The 26,917-nt window shown below is 38.7% G+C and overlaps 1 protein-coding gene across 1 annotated transcript in view; it reads left to right on the forward strand.

Moving 5' to 3' along the window:
• Positions 1-26,917, forward strand: part of CD109 (CD109 molecule) — a gene marked incomplete at its 5' end in the record, with an annotated part of 72,499 nt that overhangs the window by 20,151 nt on the left and 25,431 nt on the right. Inside the window, 17 exon segments of the mRNA XM_009080107.1 lie at positions 7,637-7,676; positions 8,337-8,421; positions 11,163-11,259; positions 12,452-12,587; positions 13,457-13,566; positions 15,382-15,621; positions 15,971-16,072; positions 16,167-16,229; positions 17,759-17,935; positions 18,673-18,825; positions 19,644-19,718; positions 20,146-20,206; positions 20,799-20,934; positions 21,692-21,809; positions 24,820-24,933; positions 25,146-25,364; positions 26,837-26,917. The exon segment at positions 26,837-26,917 is cut by the window's right edge and continues 76 nt beyond it. Coding sequence (XP_009078355.1) covers positions 7,637-7,676; positions 8,337-8,421; positions 11,163-11,259; positions 12,452-12,587; positions 13,457-13,566; positions 15,382-15,621; positions 15,971-16,072; positions 16,167-16,229; positions 17,759-17,935; positions 18,673-18,825; positions 19,644-19,718; positions 20,146-20,206; positions 20,799-20,934; positions 21,692-21,809; positions 24,820-24,933; positions 25,146-25,364; positions 26,837-26,917 — 2,007 coding nt within the window.

The raw sequence follows: 26,917 nt of genomic DNA on the forward strand, positions 1-26,917 counted from the left end.
CTGGGACAGATTGCCCAGGGATGTGGTGGCTGCCCCAACCCTGGCAGTGTTCAGGGTCAGGCTGGATGAGGAGGCCCTGAGCATCCTGATCTAGTGAGGAGATGTCCCTGCCCATGGCAGGGGGGGTTGGGACTGGATGATCTGTAAGGTCCATTCCAACCCCTAAATTCTATGATTCTATGAAATACAAAAGAAAGATCTTATGGAGTATTGGGTTTTTGTCTTGTTTGTTTGTTTGTTTGTTTGTTCTGTTTTGGGTTTTATTGTTTGATTGGTTTTCTTTTTAAGTGAAATGCCCTTGTGTTTATTTTGCAAGCAAATACATAGAAATTTGTTCTACTGTGCTGTGCGGCCAGTCCCTGTCTGCAGGGGTGAGGAACCAAAGACTATTTACAGATCTTTGCTTAGTTTTAGGGGTGTTTCAGCAATTTGCAATGACTGATGAGTGACTCAAGAAAAATTAACCATGCAAAATAGAAAAGATGGCTAGTAAAGCAGAACTATTGCATAACAAAACTGGAACGAGCTGCGTTGCACGTTGGTGTTGGTAGTAGTTCTCTGTCTCCTCATACACCATGATATATGCTGCAAAATTGCTGGAGGTTTTGCTGTTCAAAAATCTGTGTGTCAGGTTTATTCAGTCTGCTTTTAAATGCCTGTAATTTGGGAACTGCATTTCCTACTTGGCTTGCAGTGGCTGTTCAGAGACATTTAGCAAGTGCAAACAGGATTGCATAATGTTTGGTAATGAGGGAGATGATGGGGTAGAAGGCAGAAAAACTCATGTGACCAGGTATTACTTGGGAGTAATATTTGCCACTACCAGTTATAGGCCTGATAGATTTCTATAGGCTGAGGTATGTGGGGGTGGTGCTCAAGTGAGTGTTAAGACTGGAATTTTCGAACACGTTCTCATGTGGGTGTGGAGTTATTACTGTTGTCTGTGATGGGAAAAATGTTTGAAGTTGTTCCTGCCCTCATCCCTGTGCTCAGCCACTGCTTCCCATCCCTGGACTGCTGTTCAATAGCTTCTCAGCCATGCTGAGGCAGCTGTAGTCAGGCTGAGATCTGAAGTGTGACAGGGAAGTGACCCAAATTGAAAAGTGCCTGTGTATTTTAATTTGCCAGGCCTAGACCGCTGGTTGACAGCCATCCCCACTCACAGCTGCACAGGTGCTTTTCAGCAGGTGGGGAAGTGTGGCTCTGACATGGGAACAAAGGCTGGTGACAGTGGTGGGTTCCTTCAGCCGTTCACTTGCTAGGTGAAAAAGTGTTTTTGAAATGTTGCATGGGCTTTCTGCTAAGGCTTGAGTAATCCTGAAGTCAGGAGATCAGTGATGAAGGAACTGCAGCAGCTGTTGTCAGGATCTGAATGAGTGCCACTCCCTGCTGAAACAGGACCAAAAAGAAAAAAACTAATAATTGTAAAGCTGAAAGAAAAATGTCTTATAAATTCATCTGGGCTAATGAAACAGCTGTGAGAAAACAGACAAGTGAAGTGAAGCCTTAATAGACTTTAGCTGATGGTATTCCAAATTTTAGCCATTTACTACTATTACAGGAGGTTAATGAGCCTGGAAAACATATGACAAGGTGGGAATGTCTCTCAAGCCATGAGTAACGAGGACAAAGTAAATAGGGAACATTCTGTTCACTGTCTCTTTCAATACATAGCTAAAGGGCATCAGGTGAAGGAGATAAAAAGGGATTTCAAAACAACTAAAACAGATGATTGAACTGCAGAGTACACTTCTGGTGCATGTTGTGAATACCAACAGTTCAGGTGGGATCAAAAGATGTCTGGACAAATTCACAGTACACTCCAGTAAGAACTGATAACTAGAAATCCCAGAGGCATGGCTCAAGAAACAATGTCACTGCTGGCTATCCTGATTAATGCAGTTCTGTAGGTGTTGAATCTTGCTGCCAAAGACTGGACATCGGCCTTCATGTTAGATCTACTGGCCTACAACCTTTCCTAGGTCATCTTTATTATATTTTCACCTCATTTTCCCTATTAAATTTGTAAAACTTAGGATTTTAACAGAAGAGTGTTCTGGTTCCTTAATAGTCAGCAGCATGAAGAACATCCAGGGGCAGGGATAGTGCTCATCACTCTAGGATATCTTTCTCTGTTTATCACTGTTACAGGACACAATTCAAGGTGGAAAGTACTACAAAATGGTTTTGGGACATATAATAGTTTTCTTGTGAAAAAATAACTTGGGCAGAACAGAAGTGAAATTACTTTTTTTCATTGGTAGAGGAGATAGTTAATATTTAAGAAACACTGCATTTAATAAGTGGGGGGAAAAAAGAGGAATTAGGAGCTAGTTATTGATAGAAATGAAAGCCTGAACTCTTGTGTATTTGTAGAAAATGTAAAGATCCCAAGGAAAACTTGATAGTTAATGATAAGTATGAAAGAGTTTTTAAAATTTGCTAGAAACAAAAGTTTGAGCAGTGGCAGAGCCCAGAAACATGAGGAAACAGTAATTATGTGGTAGAGAGGAAAACTTTTAATAGGGATGATGGTCTGAGTGGTTAAGTGAATCTCAGTGTGGGGAGTTTTGAAAAGATCATGAGAGGATGAATGAACAGGAAAGAGTAAGTGAGGTAACGTGGGAAACTATAGACTTGGTATCTGGCATGAGAAAAACAGTGACAGAGGTGATTTGGAATTCCATTGACAAAAAATCAAATTCCTCAAAGCTAGTATGGATTTGGTTAATAAGGTAGGTTTACTGATATAACAGATTTTTGATAAAGCTTTTCATTGTACAAAGCCTTAATGAAAAACAGCAATGTATGTACAGTCTGTAAAGAAGTTTGGATTGATTTTTTTAATTTTTTTTTGTGTGCAATTGACACCCACTCAGGGTGTTTCTAATATAAACTGATGACAGAGTTTGTGTGGAGCCAGGGAAGAAAGCTCCGTTGTAGGAGACTGCAGAAGTCCCATCTGTTGACTGTACATCGGAGGATCAAATGAATCAATGGAGTTATTGATTACAGTCTATGAGTGCTGTTACGGGTTTTGAAAGGCTTTTTAATCTAGTGGAGAGAGACGTAGTATGAGGTAACTAGAGGAAATTGAAGCCAGGCAAATTGTCTTTGGCATATATCTGTCTTTCATCAATGAGGTTCCTAATAATTGAAATAAAAACCAGCTGGGAGTGAAGGTTTCTCTGTTACTTGATGGTTGCCCTTTTGGAATATGCAGTCTAACAACACAGATTGCTGGAGCAGCTGAAAACAATGGAACCAAACCTGTGCTAAAAGTTGATCAGGCTAAGTTGTTTCTTTTGGCATTAAACTCTTTGAATTGAAAATTAAAATAGAGGTGAAAAAGAACAGTATATTATATTAACCCCCCCAACTTTTAGGCTTTGGGGTCCAGAAAAACCTGGCTATTCTTACTGTGCTTATCCTGTGGGAATAAAACAGCAACCCCAAGCCCCACACATGGATATGTATGTTTACTTTCAGAGTTCTTTTTGTTCACACCTGCTCTGCTTTAATTTTCAAATTCAATGTGGAGTATAATGCTAAAGCAATATGCATTATTTCTCTAATGTGCCTACACAGCATCTTCCACTGGATAAAGCTCTCACATGCAAAATATGTTAAATAACTACTGCAATATTCACACTATTGCACTAGGTCTGTCTAGTGTGTTGCCTCACAGACATTTTTCTGATAGCATATAAACCAATGGATTAATAAAACCTGCATGAAACCTTGCAGAATAAAGGAAAAGTACTTTTCTGATGGGGAAACTGTACTTGGTTCTCTTGGTTATAAGTGAGATTATGCCCTGAAATACAAATCATATGGGATGGGATTCAGTTGGAGATTTAGGATGTGTGGATGTCTCTATGTTGGTGATGTGGTGGAGATCTAGTTGGTGTCCAGTGAAGGCTAGTGAGTGACTGGATCACTCCTAGTGGATATTCCTAGCTAGTGTCTGGATCTTTCACACTGTTCTGCAACAGTTCTGCTGTTCAAGGGAGGTACAGGGTTTTTTGTTTTTTGTTTTTCATATATAAAGTTGCATACATTCACCAATCTCTTCTTGATAACAGAGGTCACTGAGAACTTAGATTTACTGCTAGGGAATCCTTAGCAGATGTCTGACATTTTTAATATATATGTCTCCCTGTCTTAACTAGTACTGCTAGCTCTGGATCTGCATGGCATCCAGCACAGCTTATGGATCTATTAAGGGCTTCAGAAACATCTTCAGATGGCAACATCAGACTCATCTGTGCATGACTTTTATATCCTGGTGCCATGACCAGAGCTTTCTAGTTAATAACCACCTGCCTAGCCTTGCTCTCTCAGGTTTCCCTCTTTTCTTTCAAGAGCATTGTTAAGTGAGTAACATTTCCCTTCTAGTGGTTGCAGATCAGTTCCCAAGTGTACTGAGATTTGATTCTTGGAAGTGGTGCCTCAGAATCCTGGTTTAAATCAAGTTTTGGCTGCTTGCTGCTGTTAAACATCCTGTAGTACTTTTCAATAAGAGTTCAGGTGTTAGTACAGCTGTTCCAGGAAAACTCAAGACAGAGTAATTACAGTCTGGTTCCCAAGTCTCCACCTTGTATTTTAGTTGGATATCTTATGTTTCCTGTTGTGGAGCCTGTTGCTGAAAGACTTTTAGTTGCTGTGTTTTAGTAGCATGTGTCTCCAACCAGAAGTTGTTCCTAGCTATAAGGCATTTTGTAATCTAGTTTATGGAAGTTGTTATTTGTAAATTTGTGCTCAAATATTGAAGAGTAGTTGTGTTCCAGGGGCCTCTTAAAATATTTTTAGGAATATTATTTTTTTCTTAAAGCTTCAGCTATAAAGCAACTTTCAAAATCAACTGGGATTGATTATATGCTTTATACTTTGAATTTTTGAACTTTTGAGTTTTTATGTACATTACAGTGTATCCACAGTGAATTCTGTTGTGTTTTGCTGCTAAGTCAACTACAGATTTCACATTTGATCCATTAAGATTGAGGTTATGTATATATCATTGCTTAAAAAAGCGTCACCTTCCTTCAAAATCAGACTATACAGAAAACCTTTGGCCTTGGCTTTGTATTCAGTAGTTTGCAAATGAGCACAGATATTCAGTCAGGATCTGATAGTGTGAATACTGGTGACAGTGGTGGAACTGTGATTAGTTTCTGGTGACTGTGCTGTGGATCTGGACAGAATTTTATTTTGGGGTTTGTTTCCTGTGTGTGAAAATAAAGCATGAAAGTGATGCTAAAATGCTTCTGTTGGTTTTGTCTAGACCAAAATCTGCTTTATTTAGCTGCAGAGGCAAAGTGGAGGAGTGCTCCTGACAGGGCTCATGAGTCTGTGGGGTAGCCCTGGGAACACAGCTGGTGCCAGCACTGTGCTCTTCCAGGGCAAAGCCCTGGGACTGCGCCCAGAATCTTTCCAGATGCTCTAACTTGTGACACACATCAGTGTCAGAAACAAATAACAGAACAGACCCAGATCAGATTCATTTTAGGGACTTTTGATTACCGAAGAAGAAGAAGAAATCTATGAGGAACTACTCCTGTGATTTCACTTGTTGGGTTAGACCCTAATGACTTCACTGGTTCATCACAGCAGAGCAAAATCTGACCTGTAGTTTTCAGTGATTCTTAGATGTCAGGATCCACAGCACCTAAGGCTCAACTGCAGAAAGGCTCCATCATTCTCACCATCTCTGAATACTTACATGAATCTCTTTTGGCACTGTTTTCTGACTTTGGGGAATGGGCAGAGAATTTAATAGGTGTTTTTCAGTTTAAGAAATGCTGATCTAGAGCAAAATGTTATTAGTCTGGAAAAGTGAGTGTGTTTAAGAAGTAGGAGAAGGAATGGAAGACGAAACCTTTATTAGAATAAAGCAGCTCTGGAAACAAGAGGATGGGTTTTTTTTCCCCAATATTAAAAAACCCAACAGAAAACCACCTAAAAATCTCTCTTGGATTGCATATATAACTAAGTGCTTGTCTCAAAGCCACCACTCCTGGAAACTGGTTTAACAACTTCCACTTCAATGGATTTGAACAGTATTTGCCAGCGAGACAGCCCTGCCCTGAGGAGCTAAGGTGATAGAGTGGTTGAAGTGCTGTTACTTGTCCTAAGAGAAAGTGCAGCCAGGAGTGCTTGTCTCACTGTGATCTGTTTCCTACTGCTTTACCATTCTCCTAGTTTTTAACTGTTTGGGGTTTTTTTGTCTGTTTTTTGGTTTGGGGTTTGGGTTGTTTTTTTATATTTTTGGGGGGATATTTTTTGAGGTTTTTTTTTGTGGGTTTTTTTATAACTTTTAAGATAGTGTGAAACAATTTCATTTTCAAGGGAGCTGCTTTTTTCATCCTACCATCTATGATAACGTTTTGTTCATGGTTTGCTTAATGACAAGGGTGACATATATACTTAACATTGGAAATAAAAGATGGTCACAGAACGAGACATGAGTTAAATTCACTACAGGTCATTTTCCTAAGATACCTATTCCTAAGACTACCTGATAACATTCTCATTGTGGCCTGCATGTCAGTGCTGTAGCATTTGGTGGTGTAAGGATTATGATCTGCACAAATGTTGCTAAAATGTAGACTCTGCATGTATATTTTCAAGCCTAGGAATAGAAATACAGCAGTAATTTGGTGATCAGTGACTTCATCATGAAATTGTCAGCAGTCTGAATTTTACTTTGATAGAAGTATTTTCCTAGGAAAAGTGTAAATATAGATGTATAAAGGGCTTAGTCTGAGATAGATAATATGCAAAGTTGTTGATCAAGTAAAAAAGTCAGTGATAATTGTTTTTGGCTTAGGTCCTGGTCCTAGGGTTTTTACCACAGGAGTTCTCAGTTTATCCTCTCTAGCCACAGACACTCATTTCTAGCCAACATATCTTGATGCTGCCTGACCATTGGTTATCCATATTAAGTCTTCTTTTTCCTCCTGTGGAAAATCAGGAAATTAAAGACAAAAAAATAGAAAAATAGGAAAGTAAAAGAGAACACAAGTAACAATGTGTTGTATAGTTTTTCATGTCTTCCGTTTATTTTAACTAACAAATAAATAAGACAGAAGGATATAACACAAGAGTATCTCTGCTGATATGACTGTAGGCTGTAACAAAATTTTAACTGTCTCTTGAGTAAATGAAGAACCATGAGATTATAAATGCTTTTGAAATGGTCTTGTCTACTAGACACTGTAGGAGCTTCTTGTTTGAATGAGGTAATTTAAAATGAGCTAGTAAAGATGTTAATGATTTATCATGATGACTGTGAGTACTTAGGCTAGGTGGTTTTATGCTAGCTGCCTCATGTATTTAATTTTTTTTATACAGGAATCAGATGTATGGAGGTATCTGCAGATCTGAAGCTCCACCAGCTTTTCATTATACATACTTAGTCTGCTGCACGTGAACTTCTGTGTCCTTATGTTGTGCAAATACATATTACTGGTTCCTACAGGAGCTGACGATGGTTAAGCCATGCTTTAAAATCACACCTTGTCGGCAATTGTAATTTAACTTGAATATGGGTGGGATTTGGCCAAGAAGATATGTTAAACCTATTAATCTAACAACAATTGTTTGTAATTTCTCATATGAGTTTTTTTTTCAATAGGGCCAAGTTCATTATCAGAGATTTAAAGTGATGGAATATGGTAAGTGTTAATTTAAGGGCATTTAGTAGTGACCAATTGGTAGTGATTCTCCATTAATTTGTAGTAACTTCCCTTAGCTAGCATGAACCTTTTGAATACTCACTGAAAGTCTGATTTACAAATCTCTTGCTTCTGTGAGACTGGCTCTGTGTCCTGGAAAAAAATGCTGTCTTATCAGCTGCCCTGTTTATCTTGGGTATTTTAATAAAGTGTCTGGATGTCATGTAATCTTTCACATACTTATCTTAAGCCTGTGAGATGCAGTTGCTGTTTTTCCAGGATCATTTAGACAATGTGTTCATCTCAAAATATCTGTATAATATCTGATTGTGAAGCATGATGCTGATTCTGTAAAGGCTGAATAAGCTAAGCATTTTATATTGCAGTCTTACAAGCTTAATTCTGCATTTTATATTGCAGTCTTACAAGCTTATGTGCAGGCTGCTCTTACAATGCTCATTCTACTCCTGGCAAAAAGTCTTAGTCTGGAGTGTGCATAGGGTTGGGTTAAAATTATATCTTAACTTATGTTCCTTAGGAAACTGTAGTAGTAGTCTGCTACTAACTGTAGTAGAAATTCTGTGTTCTACCCTTATTTGTTTAAAAAAAGGAATGGTTTGTTCTATGACTTTAATGATTTCTGTAATTTATTTTCTTTAGTTTTACCAAAATTTGATGTCATGATAGCAACACCATTATACTACTCTTTGAGAGATGAAGATGTAGCTGGTGTTGTCACTGCAAAGTAAGTAAATCATTGATACCGTTGTCCCCTTCACTCTTAGGAACATTATTGTGGGTCTCTAAGTGTCAAATTAAAAAATTAGATTTAGAATGCTAAAAAAGCCTCATCTACTCAAAATTAATTGGCTAGCATCCATTTCTACTTACTGGATTTTGTTGTAACAATGTTTAGATAGATCTTCAGTCTTCTAGTAAGTACTTTTGGTCTGGCAAAGATGTTTTTAGACTATAGCCAATACATTTTCAGCTACTTTATTTGAAAATCTCTGAAGTTTCTTCCTAGTAATGTATATTTTGAGGCATTTTATTTTGTTCTAATGTTTCTTTTATGGTGCACTCCAACTTATCACATCAATGTCTGTAGGTAGAGTAACTATATTTTATTAGGCTACTTGGAAAATTAGGCAAACTTCTATGAACATCCTTTGCTATCCAATTTATCAACATTGTAGATTTCAAGTATAGATTTCTTCTGCCTATCAAAATACCTATACCTGTAAATGGGTGAAGAGTTAAAAGCTCTTGAGGAATTCAGAAGAGGCTTCATTGTAGACTCTCATATAAATAATATTTTACTTTTCAACTGAGCAAACATTGAGACCAAAATTTAGTATATATTAGTCTCATGTAGAAATGAATTTTATTTTGGGAAGATGAGAGCCAGATAGAGCTACCTGATAGATCCAAGAAGACCAGAAATAAAAGGTCTTTCACATTTTTTTTAATGCCATAAAATACATACCTTCTAAACAAGCACTCCATTTATAAGTGAAATGCAGAGATGATTGTTTAACAAGCTATTTAAATTATAAATGTTTGGACTTTGAGAAAAAACCTCCTTCCTTGGAGCCACTGCAACCTGATATTATAAAGCGAAAAAAAACCTCCTTCCCTAGAGCCACTGCAACCTGATATTATAAAGCATCCAATAATATAAACTCTCAAGGCCAGGTTAGATGAGGCCCTGAGCAACCTGATCTAGTGTTCGGCGTCCCTGACCATGGCAGGGGGGTTGGGACTGTGTGACCTTTCAGGTCCCTTCTAACCCAAACCATTCTATGAATGTATAATATATTCAAGTACATGAATGGGATGTGCCAAGAGGATGGATCAGACTCTTCTCAGTGGTGGAAACCAATAAAACAAAAGGTAACAGGCTGAAATTGATGTGCAGGAAGTTCCACCTGAATACCAGGAAGCACTTCTTTCCTGTGCAGTCACTGAACAGATTGCCCAGAGAGGTCGTGGATTCTCCCTCACTGAAGATATTCAAGAACTGTCTGGATGCAATCCTGAGCCATGTGCTCCAGGGTGGCCCTGCTGGAGTAGGGAGGTTGGACCAGATAACCCATTGTGGCCCCTTCTAACCTAATTAATTCTGTGAATCTCATAAGGAGAAATTTTTTAAAAAAAGATTTTCCTCTTTTTTTTTTTTTTTCCCCATCTCTCATTCTGCTTTACTTTTGGAATTTCTTATGTGCCAATGTGTATTTGGTTTCCTAAGTTGTTTTGGTCTTCCACAGGGTACTTGGTCCCTTCATTTGGTATGCTCATAATGTATTTGAAAGTGTACCTGGCTGCTGCAATAAATCATACTTAGACACCAGTGAATCATCTGAGTTTGAATCCCAGCAGTGACAGGGTTTTACTGATATGTCATAGCTGTTTATAGGGAACAACTTAATTCCTGGTGACTGTTTTAATGGGTATAATACCTCTTTATACACTGAGTTTATATGACCCTTACACTTGTAGGTGTCATAAAACCATTTTCCTTTCTCATCTCTGGAGCATTATTAGATTAAGTTAAGTAGTGGGATGCTACCCAATGGCAGTATCATTGCATGGTTAATGGCAGCTAATTACAGTAATTAAGTCTGCTTGGAAAACTGAGTTCAGATGCAAGACAGTGTTGTCAGAGTTATTCCTGTAACTACACTGTTTGATTTATTTTTTTTTTTTTCCCTCTGCTTTTCAGCTTGGATATTACTTGAATGGCTGCATAATGATTTAAAGTACTTTAAGTTCTCTCAACTGAATGTGTTGCTACTGAGGACCATAATGATTTTAGGTGTCCTGTCATCCCTCCTGCCCCTCTTCTCTGTCTCAATCTGACAATGTCATGGTTTCTCTTACTTATAACTTGGAAACATTTATATAAAATTCTTATTTTATTGCTACTCACTGGCTGCAGGTTGCTAATGTCATCCTAAGAAATGAGTAGGCTATGGTTTTCACATTTGCCACAGCTGGAAATTGTGTTTGTCAAGATATAATGCCATGATTTCTTTGGACTGTGATTGCTAAACAATTTGAGTACAAATATCATGAGATCCCTCATTTTGTGTTCGCAACATTTGGCAAGCAAAACACTTGCTCTTCCCATGTCCCATTTTAACTCTACTGCATATTAGTTATGATGCTGCATCACTGTTCTATTCAATAACTTGCTTTTAGCTTAATGTAGTTAATTTTTTCTACATTGTACAGTCCATAATAATTATAATAGCTTTATAGAGATTGTGTGCAGCAAAGAGCAGCACTGTGTGTCATCTCCACGTTTTGGGCTTCCAGTTTTGGTCTCAGTATTGCAAACTCCATGTTTCAAAGTAGAAATGTCTTGTTCTAGCCATGTTTGAGGCCGGGGAGAAATACTTTCGTAGAATCTTAGCTTTGAGATCTCTTCAGGAGCCCAAGCCCTGGAGGGTGATGTGTTGTTTGACTTTAATTGATGTGTTTCAGGTATACATATGGAAAGCCAGTAAAGGGAACTGTAACAATCACTTGCCTTTCTGTCTCTTACTGGACCAACAAGAGAAATATAACCACAACGATGGAGGTGAGTCATCTGTTAGCAGTTTCTTTAAGCCTGTGTCTCCTTTTGTGGGTTAAATATGCTTGGGACCATTCTTGAATGCTAAATTCAGCTGGCATGGTCTATGGAATGACTTGCATGGAGAGTGTTAAACTCTACAGTTTTCAGCCTAAAGTGTCTACATTGAGCCTGCTTGTTGGAATGATACTTGGCAACTGTGGTCCCTTGCCCTGTGCCTGGAAGGTATTTTGGAGAGTGATGGTTGGCCCAGGTATAAAATTTTCCAGGAGTCACTGCAGCAGCAGAGGTGATGGCAGACCCATGCCCAGGAATGCTCCCTGGCCCTGTGTGTGGCCCTGCACACTCAGCCCCGTGTTACAAGGCTGGAGGATAATACTTCAGATGTCTAGGTGGAGCTCTAGCATTTTGCTCAGAGGATAATACTTCAGTTGTCTAGGTGGAGCTCTAGCATTTTGCTCACTAATTGCCTGGTAGTTATGTTTGAGCCACTGCACTAGTTGTAACCGGAAGCATGAAATGTAAAATTAGTTTGAGCCACTGCACCAGTTGTAACCGGAAGCATGAAATGTAAAAAGACATTTTTGGTCTGAAGACTTCGAAGAGGTGATAGACTCATTCCATTCTTTCTGCAAAATCAGACATTTAACTTTTGATCTATGGACTAGGTTGAATACATGTTAAATTTTTGCTACATGGAGTGCCTGTCATTTTCTGTTTGCTGACTTCTGCTAGATGGTGTGCCTGTCATTTTCTGTTTGCTGACTTCAGCAGCTGTCTGACTCCAATGCCTTTAGCAGCACTTTGCCTGCAGAAACTCTGAGCTCAAGAGATGTTGACCATAGTATACACCTCTCCTCAGGCAAGGACCTGTGCATGATATTATTGGTACCTAAAGCATAGTACCACTGCTCTGGCTATATAGAAGTGGATAATTCTAGACATTAGAGGAAAAAAGAAAAGTAGGTTTTTCCATAAAGCAATATTACCTCTAAAAAGTAGTGAACTTCTACTGGATTTAATAAAAATGGTTACTGAAAGTAAAAAATAAAGATCAGCATTCATAATCTTCTGGTGTTGACACTCCAAGACTTGTATGTGGGGAGAGCTACAGAACTTAACCAGAAATAAGCTGTTGTAGATGAAAAGGTGTCCTTGGCTTTGCTGGCTCATCAGGTGTTTTTTTTCTACATTGCAGATAAATGGATCAGTGAATGTAACCTGTAACAAGCTTATGTTGCAAAGCTTGAATGTTGAGCAGTCGTGGCACCAAGGTGACAGTGATTACATGGAGCCCATAGAAATGATCGCGGTGGTCACTGAGTCCCTCACAGGTTTGTGGCTGTGTGATGTCTTTGGAGAGAAATCCAGACTAGGTAGTACTGGAAGAGCTTATTGCCACGTGGAAGGGCTTGGAGCGCTAGAAAATCATCCTGTGCAGTTGTCAGCACAAACCATGCGCATGCAAATATATTATCTGAACTGTTGCTTGCCTAGATATTAAATAGTTTAACCAGCTGTTAACTCAGTCGAATAGAGTTCTACACTAAATGATTTATTGAATAACCAAGAGTATGTTCACATGGGAACTTAAAGTCAATGGCTGATCACTTTTGATGGGAAGAATAGGCATAAAGGATTGCTGGCATTAGCCTGAATCTTAGCAACATATGTCTAATCATAAACTTACCTTACCTGTGTGTTTGTAAACCACATAGGTAGAAAGAGTTCTCTGGCCCCATGTTGTCCATTATCTAGCCCCTTCTAGACCAGCTGATTTGCAAACTAAGTTTTTTTGTGAGTTTGTGTTCCACTGCACCTTGCATATTAGGCAAAAAAATCATTTGTGCAAAATTTTTGCCCGTCTCAGAAACTAGGTTTCCTTACAGACTTTCTGTAGAAGCCCTGGCAAGGTGAAGTTGGCTGATCTATGATTCATAAGCTCCTTCCTTGTGTCATCCTAACATAGTCTGTGTGGAGAGGAGCATGATATGGTATTCTTATTTAGTGTTGTGGGAGTCAGTACCAGTTTGTATACCACCCTTGTACAGGTGCTTAGCTGAAAGGAGGAAGAGTGATAGGAGTGGAAATAGTGAAAAATATGATAGAATTATCTAAAAATCATGGACAGTAACTTGTATTGCTGCTGAAGTTTTATGTATGTTAAAAGCATGTTGTCTAAACACATACAATTGTTCAACAGGAATCTCCCAAAATTCAAGTGCCATCATATTCCCAAAGCAAAGTGACTATTTTATTGAATTTCTGGATTATTCTAGAGTGATAAAACCTTCTCTGAACTTCATAGCTACTGTAAGTTCTTTTGTTTTGTTATGATCTGTGCATAAACAAACATGACTTCTGTATTTTTGCTTGTCTTGTATTTTCAAGTGTAATTTACAGTTCTGTTTTCAAACCACCTCTTTTTCCAGATACATATTGGCAAATACTAAACTTAGAGGCATTTGCTCTAGTAAAGAATAAAATGGCAGGGAATGCTGTGGTGTTGATAGGATATATTTGTGTATAGTTTATCATAGAATCATAGAATTATAGAATTTAAGGGTTGGAGTGGACCTTACAGATCATCTAGTCCCAACCTTCCCAAGACAGGGACACCTCCTCACTAGATCAGGTTGCACAAGGCCAGAGGTTGTCAGCTTTCTTATGGAAGATAAATACTTTCTACTTCTAGTTGATTGTTTTCCATTAGGTGACAGTGCTTTAAAGCAACAGAGTAGTTATTGAGTTCCAAATCTCCTAATAATACTTGTATATCTAAGTATGTCTGTGTATATATATATATATGTATAAATACATACTTTATATAATGCCTATATCTATGTCATTAAGCAGCTGTTACAAAATTCAATAAAACTCATCAAACGACATTGCTCTCAAGTGAGAGTCATTTCTGTCTTTCTCGTAGCAGCTGCAGTTCATTCATAGAAGTATCATGTTCCTCATGCTGTCCATAATTCAGTATTTCTACATTTTGCAGAGGTTGCATATTGCACCACTGCATTTTGCTTGAAAAGGTATATCAACTTTACAGTTCTTGAGCCTTTACTGTAGAGAAATCAGACCTAAATAATAAAATAGGATGAATATACAGAGTATATTAGCTCAAGATATAGCTTCATGCTAGCCCGATCATTTGGCCTTTAGTTTTTTTGTCCTTTTCATTTTCCTTGCCAGCATTCCATTTTGACTTCAGCTCTGACCTGTTTTTTCCTCCTCTTCTAAAGATGAGCTGAGAAGTAGCTGAGGCATTTAGTCCTGCTTGCAGCTGGCAGAGAGGAAGGTATCAGTTGTGCTCCCAGTGGAACAACTGCTGCTATTACTAATAACTGGAGATCTACATATGTTGTACAGAGAGAGGATAGGAAAATAATAGCAGAGGAGGAGAGTTAAATGGAGCAATAGATCTATGGGTTGGAAAAAGGAAGCATTAGTTTGGTGCTTTTAAGTACAGAAGTTTATTTTTTGGAGTGTATGATGCAGAAGGAGAATAGTTTTATTGTGGGTGAGAATCTGTTTGAATGTGGGGATAAAGACTGATGCAAATTGTAGTGCTGATTGATGGATGTTGGAGTGAAGAAGTTGCAGTCTGTCAATTTTGGGCCTGTTTTCAGTCTTTTCTTCAGCTCATTGGATGAATCCATAAACACATCTGACTCAGCATCATCCCTGCTCATCTGACTCATTTTCCTGCACACAGTGTTGGGTTGTCCTTTGTTGTGGTGGTGAGATACAAGTGATAAAACTAAATATTTGAGCACGTAGGTAGGATATGCATAGTTTACCTGAAAAACAATAATTTTCAACAAGAAGAGTAATTGGGAGAGCTGCAAGGCAGCAGGTCACCTGTCAGTTTCATCTACTTTGCTTTTCCTCTTCTTTTACTCCCTGGAGTTATGAATAATTTTGGTTTTGGCTGACTTACCTACCTGCAGTGCTTGCTAGGGGTCCAAAATTATATGGATATGTGAGGAATCTGAGGCTGCCTTTGTTTTCTTGATATGATGTGAGTGCAAATATATTGTTACGTGTTATGCATTGTGCATTTTAGCTTTACCCTGTTTGATGGGTGTTTTCTTTGTTTTTTTGTTTGGTTTTTTTTTTTAGCTAAAGGTGTCACGTTCTGATAGCAACCAGCTGACAGCTGAAGAGAGGCAGAATCTTGTAACCATCACTGCACAACAGTCAGACATGCTTTTCCATCACTCTTCAATTTCTCACCTTGAAAATGAGGCAACAGAGGAAAGAAATGTGACAGTCCATGTCCTGAATTACACAGTCCCAGAAAACGGAATAATTGATGTTGAGTTTCCAGTCTTGTCTGACACAAAAACTCTGAGAGTTCAGGTATTGCTTTGGAATATGTTGCTTTGGAGCATTGGCACACCAAATTGGGCAGGCTGTGATCAGTGATATGCTGTTCCTGCCATTGCAACAGTTGACATGTCACCTATTGTTATTTTCCTTACCTCATTCATGTTACAGCTGGAAAGAAAGTGACAGATGCTGTCAAATGGGACCTAGTAATTGCACCAAGATATCAAGGTTAAAACCAAAACAGATACCCAAAGCAGGCAGTAAAGTGGACCTGTACTGCCACTAAGGCTACCAGTGCTCTTGTAAACTGTACCATAAATATGAACATCACACAGGTTTTGCTGTCTTGTTAAAAGCTTTGCTTTGCATTGTCTTGCAGGCAGAGTTCCTCAGCAGTAGGACTGACATAGGTGTTTATGATGTTTTCAGCTCCCCCAGCCAGACTTATCTCCAGATTAAAACAAAGAGCCAGGATATAAAGGTACAGTCTGAGACAAAACTGGCCAAGATAAGAACCATTCAAGTCACTCATCATGTTTCCTTATTCATCCATATGAATTGTATGCTTTTCCTAGGCTGGGAAGCCTTTTGAGCTGAGCATTGTAAGCAACAAGCCAGTGAGAGAATTCCACTATCTGGTAAGTTACTGGTTTTAGATAAGGGACAGTCCAAGATGGCTTTTACCAACCTGAGAAATACTCCAGTGAGGGGAATATGATTAAACATTAGAGAGATTCAGCATTTTTTATTGTGCTTTGTGAAAGATGTGGCCCAAGGACATCCTTTCCACTAGGATGGTCCTTTTGAAAAGAGAGGTCCATTTTGCTACCTAGGAGGGAATGCCCCTGGCACTGTAAGAAGGTACTTTTGGGAAAAACACATCTCTGATTTGAGTGTTGGGTTATCTCTGCATACAGATGTGAGACAAAGCACAACTGTGAAAGCAATCCTGTCTCTGACTGTGCAGAGCATCTGCAATGGGAGAAGGGGCAGGGTTTGTCCCAGGAGCAGGCCAAGTTGGGGCTTTGTCAGCAGATTTTGCAGATGCAGGTGGAAGCAGGGGCTTGGCAGAGTCTATATGCAGGTTCAGGACTGTCAGGGCTGAGCCTCCTGGTGCAGGGTGAGGAGAAGACATATGCCTGCTGAGGAAACAGATGGTCCAGTGGGCAAGGTGGAATTGTCAACAAGGGAAATTCATAGGAAGCATTGAGAAATAAATGTCTTGGGTAATGGCTTGTTTAGTTGCTCAGCTGCTCTACTGTGTCTTGCAGCATCTAAATGGAAGGATTTATTATATATACCATCATCAATCTCCTGTCCTGTTTTTAACACATCTGTCTTGTGCACAAGCTACACCATAATGATCCGTCCTGTCTTTAACACATCTGCCTTGTGCACAAGCTACACCATAATGATCATGGTAGCTATGATTCTTTTCCTTTCAGAGACTGTAACAGTAAACTGAATAAGGAAAACCATATAAAATTTGGGCATTCATGTGTATTTTCTAAAATAGATACACTCCCTACAAGATTTAGAATAAATCATGTCTACCCAGTCAAACGCAGGGAACTGTTCTTCATGGCTCTGTCTTCAACAGTAAGTGATATGGTACAGTGGGAAAAGATTTAGAGTGGAAAACTGATGCTGTAGACCTGAACTTAAAGTACTTTGAGGTCCTTTCAGACTAGCTCTAATCTGATCTGGTAAAATGAATGCCTGTTTTTAACTGGAGCACATTAGTGGGCCCCAGTTCACACTCTCCATGGTGCTCACCAGTGTTATAAGTAGAGGTATTTGTGAGATTTGTTTTTAAAACTGTATGCCTGATCCAAACTCAAATGCTATTATAGATGACCCACTGGAGCCAACCCTATTACCTTTGTACTTTTATGTTCTCATACCACATGTGTGAGCTCATTGTAGTTCTTTACTTGTTCATAGTGATGCGGGAGTATCACTATAAGCACAGAAAAAAAATCTATTTCCAATATTTAAATACTGCATTTCTTGCTTGTTCCATGCCCATTTTCACAGAACTGATCAACCACTTGGTGAAAAAAATAAAATCACAGCTATATATCTCTTCTTTTAACAGCTGTTTGTAGAAGAAATTGCTGAGCTTATGACATATTGAGATACCAATAGACTGATTTTTCCCTTTCAGGTGTTGTCTAAGGAACAAATTATGGCTTTTGGCACACAGTCTGCAAAAACATTCACTTTAACAGCAGAAAATTCCTGGGCTCCTTTGGCATCTATACTTGTATTCTATGTTGATGAGCTTGGAGTGGTTGTAAATGATGCACTCACCATCCCCGTCCAGCCTGTTTTGGCTGGCAAGGTAACTATATTGAACTTGTGTCTGAGACCCTGTTTTTGTCTGGTTGTTGCATGATAAACAGTATTTTAGATCATAGGATTGTAAATGAAAAAGCTTTTTCTGTGAGGATCTCATCTGAGGTTTGTGCAAGTCCTTGGAATGACTTTTGATAATACCAGTGCTGTTGCATAGTTGTAAGAAATTTCTACTAGCCCTGTGTTTTCCACATGAACAGATGCACAGCATCTCCTTGTGTTTTTAATAGTCTGGTGAATTACTGAGCCAAAGATTGCTGTGGCCAGTATAGTCAAAAGGTACTCATGACTGCTCTAAGTGTGGAATTTTAAGCTCCTATTGCATCAATGAATTGGTTTTTCCAGCTTACTTACCAGGATGAGATTTGGTCCTTTGTGCAAATAAAAGTCTCACAATAACTTTTTATAGATTAGACTACCCAAATGCTATTGATGGGTTCAAGTTCTTTCTTTCCTATGGAAACTTAAACACTTTTAACTAGACATCACTAGGGAGGCTGTTTGTCCTGCTGCATGAAAAATGTCTCTGTTCACTTCATGGTTTATCCAAACACACAGAAGTCCTAGGAAGAGGACTCTCAAAGGTCCACAGGTCCTAGAAAAAGCAAACCAGAGTCGTAATTATTGCCAAATAATCTAAAAAAATACTTCCTGTGTTTTTTTAATGGCTGTGAATATCACTGTAGAATTTAAACCAGTGCTTTTTTTTTTGCTTTGTTCCAGATTAAACTCTCTTGGAGCAAAGATAAGGTAAAACCATCTGAGAAAGTCTCCCTTAAAATCAGTACAACAGAACCAGGATCAGTAATTGGACTTGCAGTCGTTGATAAAAGTACAAAGCTTCTGGGAGAAAGTAGTGACATAACAGAAGATTCTGTAAGTATATGGGGGGAAAAGGATTCTCATTATCAAGTGTATAAAAGATATATGTTAATGAAAATATTGCAGCTTACATGCTGAGAAAAAGGATTCCCATTATCATGTGTATAAAAGATATATGTTTATGAAAATATTGCAGCTTACATGCTGAACAGGTAATGTTCTTAGAGCAGGATATTTAGTCTGTAATTATGCAAATATTTTTGTACTTATGCAAATAACTTGAGTGGAAAAGACTGTAAGGCTTACAAGGTAATAGACACAGCATTTCTAGTTCCAATTAATACTTTATTGTTCTTCCATTGATAAACTGCTGAGTTAAGACTTGGCAGTTTCTTCTTTCAGGAAAGACAAAAGTCAGGAGAAAAACCCCTAGTGATTTGTGCTTTGTGCTGTTTAAAATTAATAATATAAAATAAAGAATTTTTATTCTTTGAAGAGCAGAATGAATTACTCATATTTTCTAATTCCCCTTACTTGCACAAGCTCTAGTGCATCAACAGTTTGAAAGAGCTGACAATTTATACCATTTCTAAAGTGCTCCAATGACATAGCCTAAGTGACATAAAATACCAGTGGGCTGTAAGTTCCATTTTAGGCTTATATATAGTCTTAGCCACTCTTCCATTAATTATGAAACCAGTGCAGCCTAATCCCCTTCATCCTGTCACAGATTCTCTTCTCTTTGATGTGAAAGCTAGGTGAGCTGCAGCCTGTGGTACAGCTCTATGAATTAGCATCTGCAACAATGAAAGTTCTGAAAAATATGATTTTTGCATTCACTCTTTGGATGATTTTTTTTTTCCTTGTCTTAGGTCCTCCATGAGCTCAATTTATACAGCACAGTGCAGTATTTCCCCCTGGTCAGAGGTTCTTTTGGTGTATTTCAGGTAGTTTATTCTTTTTAAATTCCAGACTTGTTTATTCACTGCTTAGTGATTTGCATATCACTTGCTAGAAGAAAATGCAGTTTATAAAGTTTGGAACTGTAGATAATATACCGTTTTCATGGCTTTTGATGGATTTTGAATTGTGAAATTTATCAATATGTAAATAATCTGAATGCAAAGAAGTATGTTTATGCTTCCATAAATACAGATTGCTTTATGCTTGATAGTCTTCACTTTGAAAAGTTTTCAGTCACTAAGGCAATATTCGGATTCATATGATGTCAATGTTGTTGGTTCCTGTATATTATTTACTTTAGTTCCATGATTGCATTATGACTTTACTTAAAAAGAAAGAAAAGAAAATAGATAAGAACTGCTGATGTCCTGAATGTCCTGTATTGAAATATGCTGTATATATTTTATCCAGAAATGCAGCCTTTGGGTGTCAACTGATGCAGTACTTGAGGAGGATAAGGAACATTTTCTTTGTAAGTAATAAAATAAATGTAGTCAAATCTAATTTATGGAGTGGGGAAGCAGGTCAATGGGTTAGGGCTCCTGTTATGTCTTCTTACTGTACTCCTCACAGGCTGCATCCAGCCTTGCAAACCATTACCATTTCAAGGGTTCAAGACATATAAAAATATGCATATGATTCATGTTTTATAAACTACCTTTTTTCTGCTGTCCTGAATTACACTACCCCTTAAAGGGTTGAGGGTGAATGGGAGTTTTTATTTGCAGTTCCATCTGATATATGTTGCAGTGGTTTGTCATGTGTAGCCAAATCCCACCAGTTCCATAAGCACTTCAGAGAGGCCATTTAGAAATGTAAGTCTGAGTGAAACTTTTTTACTCTTACAAAAACCCACAAAACAACAACCAACGAAACCAAACAGCCAAAACCCCAAGAAAAATAAGTTTGCAGTATCATAGAGTAGTTTTACCATATATAACAGAGCTTATAGATTATAGTCCAAACACTGTATTAATTTGACTTTTCTTAACTGTATTCATTTGATTTTTCGAAACATAGATGTCTATATTTCAAAATATAGAACAGTATTTTTTATTTTGCAGATGGTGGAATGATTCCCATAGAGGATGGTTTCGGTGATGATATGTCAGTATCTAAAAATGGACCATCTGATTTCAGCAATCTCTATGTGAGGACACATTTTCCAGAGACTTGGCTTTGGATCGACACTAAAACTGGGTATAAGATTAGAAGCAAATGGAAATTGATTTGCACTTGCTGTTGTTACTTTGTAGGTTTTATTAGCATCCTACACCGGTACTGAAGAATACAGCTTAAAAATGTATTATTTATATTCTGCTACCACCTAGAGGCCACGAGTGAGATTGAAGACCCAAAAGATGAGGTGTACAACTGTGCAAAAGAGTACAATGCCTGACTGAAGGTCTAGGAGTTTTAATAGAAACTTGATAAATATCCTGGAGACTAAATAAACTCTCTTGATTTTACAGATGGGGAGATAACAAATAGGGAGACCCAGCTGTTTCCTCTACTGTACATAAAAAGATGGTGATTAGCCCAGAAAGGGAAATCTGTTACTATCTGCACCTAATTCAATGAGTAGTTCAAACTGTCAAATGATGGTGAAATCTGACCTGTGTCATAAAGCACAAATCTTGTGTTCGTTTACAACTGAGAAGTTCAGGAAGCAACCATCATCTGAGAGTGTTTTAAAGGATCTGTAAAAGTGGATTACATGTAATGTGGATCCGTGTAATTATGTTCAATTCATATAATTTAAAGTAATTTAAGTTTTAAAAATCATTTTGACCCCATCATAATATTTCTCCATGATTAGAGAAAGAAACAGGTAATGAGCAGCTTTTCCTGCCAGGAGTTTGGAATTAATTTTTCATACATTTGAAACATGTGTACCCACTTACTCATGTCTGTAAATGGATGGTTTTGAAAGTCTGCTCTCCCCTTCTGCCACCAGATCTGACACAGAAACCACAATGGAAGTCGTTGTACCTGATACCATCACCTCCTGGGTAGCCAGTGCTTTTGTGATGTCTGAAAACAGCGGGCTTGGAGTGACATCTGCTCCAGTGGAGGTACCACAGCACTAGGAAGTTCACCTTTAAGGCTGGTGACACTGTAGGTTATTACTGGGAACTGTATCTCAGTCCTAATAGCAGCCATCTCCTGACACTAATGAAGAGATTGAGAGGACATATGTATTCAAACTGTAAAGAAAACATCACAGAACCATAGAATTTGAGTGGATGGAATGGACCTTATAGATCATCTAGTCCCAACCCCCTGCCCTGGGCAGGGACATCTCCCCACTAGACCAGGTTGCTCAAAGCCTCATCTAACCTGGCTTTGAACACTGCCAGGGTTGGGGCATCCACTACCTCCCTGGGCAACCTGTGCCAGTGTCTCACCACCCTCACAGGAAAATCTTCTTCCTAATATCTAACCTAAATTTCCCCTTCATCATCACTGAAGACACATGTGATACTGTATCTGCCTTCCCTTCCTGCTCATATAATGAGATTTCGCACAGATGTTTGGATGACTATTTCCATTGGAGCAGTTGGTTTGTTAGATTTCTTCCAGGATGTGCCCCCTTCAGAATCTTTGTGTGTAGGAGGGGGGAATGGCTGCCTGAGGATGGTGTTCCATGTTTTTCTGGCTGTGCCCAGAGGGCATTCCATGAGTTGATAATGCATACAGTGAGGTTTGCACAGACTGGGAAGAGGCACATTGTCTGCTGCTCTGCAAACACATATGGCTAACACCCTAGGAGGGAGAACAGGAGAATTGCTTAAAGACTAAATTGCTTTCATTTATCTGTCAACACCAGTCTTGGAGTAAAGGTGAACCTGGTGTAGGTAAATCTGCTTTAGCAGGGGGGTTGGACCAGATGCTATCCAGACATCCCTTCCAACCCAACCATTCTGTGATAAGTGCTGAGTTTTGGGTGACTTATCCTGAGGAGCAGAGTGGACACTGAGAACTAGCCATGGGATGAGATGCTTCTTGCTACCAAATTCCTGTCTCCTGAAGCTCTTCTTGTGCTCCCAAGTGTTTGAGGAGTTTTACAATATAAACTAAATTCAGCACTCCTCAGGTTAGATCTCTAACCTGAAATTCCCACTGTGCAAGTGCAGTTGTCCTAGGCTCACTCTGTATTCGAGGAAACATGTACTTAAAGAGAGTTATTTAACCTGTTTAAAATAGGAATTACTTTTTGAAGTCTCATTTAGGTAGTACTTTATGTGCATTGAATAGTCCTCTGAAGGTCGTTATCTCCATCCATTCATTATGTAAAGATCCTAGAGAAACTAAGTTCCTAATGGAGACAACTCTGCTGAAGTACCTAAGGTTAGAAAGGTTGAGACTGCAGTACTGGGGTAAAGATTTCTCTCTTGATGGTAGGATTAGTGCAAACATAGCTTGGAGATAGCCATTTACCCATTTCAATTCTCATGCCCTCAGATTCTTGGGGAGGGGCAACTTCTGGGATCCAAATTGAGATCTAAGTCCAGATTTCATAGCTGGCTGCCATACCAGACACAGAACATGTGCTCTGAACATCCTGATTTAACTCCACCACAGAATTTGAAGCCCAATCTGGATTTTGTGGCTAAGGCTCCTTTGAGACTGCAATCATGATTTTTGTTTCTTTCACTGAGCTTGGCAGAGATGGGACAGAAGAAATAGTTTTCTGATTCAGATTGTGTGGAAATACACACTTGGCCTCCCGTCCTCTAATCTGAGAAAACTGCAAGTAAAACAGATGTTGAGATTATTATTTAGCTATGATCACCCTCATGCACTGTTCAGTACTTCACCCTTGTTGGGATGTTTAGATTGCACTTAGAGTTCCATATGGCTGAAACATGTTAACCAATACCATACAGAGAGGCAAGTGAAAGAAATCCTTGAAAAGTGTAATGTGGAAATAAATAAGTGACATCTGCATGTTTAATGTCATTTACTGCTTTGCATCTTGGGGTTTTTTTTTTGACTTCTGCTACACAGAATGTTGATAATTTTATTCAGTCATATCTTATTGTAATATGACAGAATATTCCTGAGTGTGAAACTTGAGTTTTAAAGAAAATCAAAACAAAAAAGACAAAGTAGATGCATAGGGAAAACCTTCACTATGAACTAACCAAAAAAATCTCCATCAGAATTTTTCTAATGTCTAGGATCTAAATAAGTTTTTGACACTGAGAGCTTTGGCAAACAACTTTTTGAAGTTTTAAAAAGAAAACATTGGAATATTTGCTAGCTAGAAAAGAAAAGCTGAGGGGTTTTTTGGATCTGAAACTCAAAACACTTGGAAGAATTATTTAAATGAAAACCAAATTAAAGCCATTTTTAGCTCACATTTCAATAATAAAGGATATCATGTCTCAGCCATTCTTATTGTACAGATGTCCATAAACAGTGAAATTTTGATCCCGTTCAGCTTGATGGGAGCATACCACTGACTGAGAGCCAAGATTTCTTCCAAAACCCTCTGTTCACAGATAAAAGTAACTGCTTGCTGGGGTATTTCTGCAGTTTTTCTTTTAATTAAGAAAATATGTATTTTTAGAAATATAACTAAAGAAGTTACACCAAGATTAGTCTTACAAAATAGAAAATCATTCTAAGGTGGTGTTGAGTGACAAAATTTGGGAGAGTTAGTTATTTTGTATTTTGACACACATTTCTGTATTGACATGAAGATAGGGCAACTGACAGAGTCTTAATCATCCATTACTTGTGCACTCAAAACAGTTCACTGTTACCTTAATGAGATCTTGGGACAGATCACAGCATCCGAACTTGGCAGATGATTGACTCTTAGTCATAGTTCAGGTGCCTGTGTTGGGACTTGCCCTGTCAAAGCTGTCAGCAGCTCTCATCTGAATGGCACCACTGAGCTCCTACAAAATCTTTGCCCTCTGCTTCTGCCCTGCAGTAATAAATTTTGTCAGTGGTAGGGTACAAGTAAACATACTCTGTGATCTGAATCTAAAAGGGATCAGAAGAGAAGTTGTATAGTAATTTTTTTTTGCTAGTATGTTACTGTAGTGGTTCACTGCTGATTTTATTTTGCAGCTAGAAGCTTTTCAACCTTTCTTCATTTTCCTGAACCTTCCATACTCTGTCGTCAGAGGAGAGCAGTTCATTTTGGAAGTGAACGTCTTTAATTATTTGAAAGAAGAAGCTGAGGTAAAATAGCAGTCTCTTTATCTTTGAATGTTACCAGACGCTGCAGGGTTTTCATCACTGATGGAGACCATGTCTTTCTTTTGTGAGAACTGGAGTATTTTATTTTCTGGGCAGACAATAAAGCTTTTTCTCTGTATACAATCAGGTGCCAGCTTATGAAAGCAGCTCTTCAGAATTAACACTTTGTGTTGCAAATGTCACTGTATTTACAGGTTACTGTGATCCTAGACATGAATGATGCTTTTGAGATGATTCTGACATCCAATGAAATAAATGCTACAGAAAATCAGCAGTCTATATCTGTTCCAAGTGAAGATGGGAAAACTGTTCAATTCCCAATCAAGCCAAAACAACTGGGAGAGATTCCCATCAAAGTGACAGCAATATCATCTGCTTCTTCTGATGCTGTCATCCAGAAAGTTTTAGTTAAGGTAAGCTGTCTACAGCTTGGATTGTTCCTGGAATAAATCATTCCCTAAAGCAGACAACAGAGTGCAGCAAAAAGGCAGATCAATTCACTTGTCTGCCTCTTGCTCTGTAAGGCTGGTTTGGAGTCACTTGGCTTTAAGTAGAAAACGTTTCTTTAAAAATAACTTCTCCTTTAAAATTCTTCAGAACCCCTTCCAGGAATGAACACCCAAATGTGTTCTACAACAGATATTTCATCCAATGCTTTGAAAAGCAAGGTGAAACCTATTTGTGCATCAGTGAAGCCCTGGTGCTATAGCTGGCTTAATAATCTGTGGAGAGTGGACCAAGTAACCATTGCAGAGAAGTGCAATCAGTTTTGCCGTACACCTCCTTTTGTTCAATGCCTGTTTTATATGAACATTTCTGTATTTTGCTGTTGGTGTTGAAATTTTAGCCTCTAGACCTTCTGATAAACCAGAAACTGATAAGACTTGGCTATCTTTGGACATTTAAGTCTGATTCAGTGGAAGGTGGTAGATATTTGCTCATCTCATTCTAAAATAAATGCTTAAGATCATAGAATCAGAGAAGGGCTGAGATTGGAAGGGAGTAGTCCAAGCTTGGTGCTCAGGGCAGGATCAACTACAGCAGGATACTCAGAACCCTGTACAGTCAGGTTTCTAGTATCCTTAAGAACTGGGCCTTCACAGCCTCCCTGAGCAGCTTATCCCAGTGTCTGAACACCATCACAGTGAAAGTATTTTTTGTGTGTTTGAAATGAAATCCCTTTATTTCCATTTGTGTGCATTGCCTCCTATTCTGCTCTTGGGCACCACTGAGAAGAGCCTGGCTCCATCATCTTTACACCCTCCCATCAGGCATTGGCACACATGGACAGGGGCAGCTGTCTCAGCCTCTCCTTAGTCTGCTGAAATCCACTGTCCTGCAGGGCTGTGAGCTGTTTTCAGGGGGAGCCACTTACTGCATCTTCTGTTGAAGTTTAGTTGTTGTGCAGAAGAGAATAAAAGCCTGGTAGACTGAGGTGTAGCCTGAGGAGAGAAGCCCATTTATTTTCTCTGCTTCAAGGACAATTTTTTCTCAAGGGCTTTTCCATCTGTGAGGAGCAAAACCTTTGTGGACATGTACCTAACCTGTACTCCTTGTATATAGCTTTGGGGCTGCAGGCAGCATGAAAATTATCACCTCCAGCCTTGGAGCAAACTGTAATCAGAGATGCTCTCATTGACTTTGTGGGTGTATTTTTTGTAATTGCCATGTGCTCTCAAAAAGCAAATAGCAGACTTGGGTCTTTATGAGAAAAAACATTTCTGTGCCAGTTTGGCTGGCCCAGTAGCTCAGGTTCTTGATGTGTTAGCAAGCAGCACAGAGCACCTGGCAGTGCTTTTATCCCTCAGTACAGTAAGCACAGAGCTCCTGTTCCAAAAGCAACAGATTGTTGGAAATTGCAGTAATCTTGTCTTTATTTTGCTAGGCTGAAGGATTGGAACAGACATATTCTCAGACAGTCCTTTTGGATTTGACTGGGAATAAACGACAAGTAGTGTCTAAAGAG

The sequence above is a fragment of the Acanthisitta chloris genome, unplaced genomic scaffold (assembly GCF_000695815.1).
Source record: "Acanthisitta chloris isolate BGI_N310 unplaced genomic scaffold, ASM69581v1 scaffold7288, whole genome shotgun sequence".
NCBI classification, from domain to species: Eukaryota; Metazoa; Chordata; class Aves; order Passeriformes; family Acanthisittidae; genus Acanthisitta; species Acanthisitta chloris.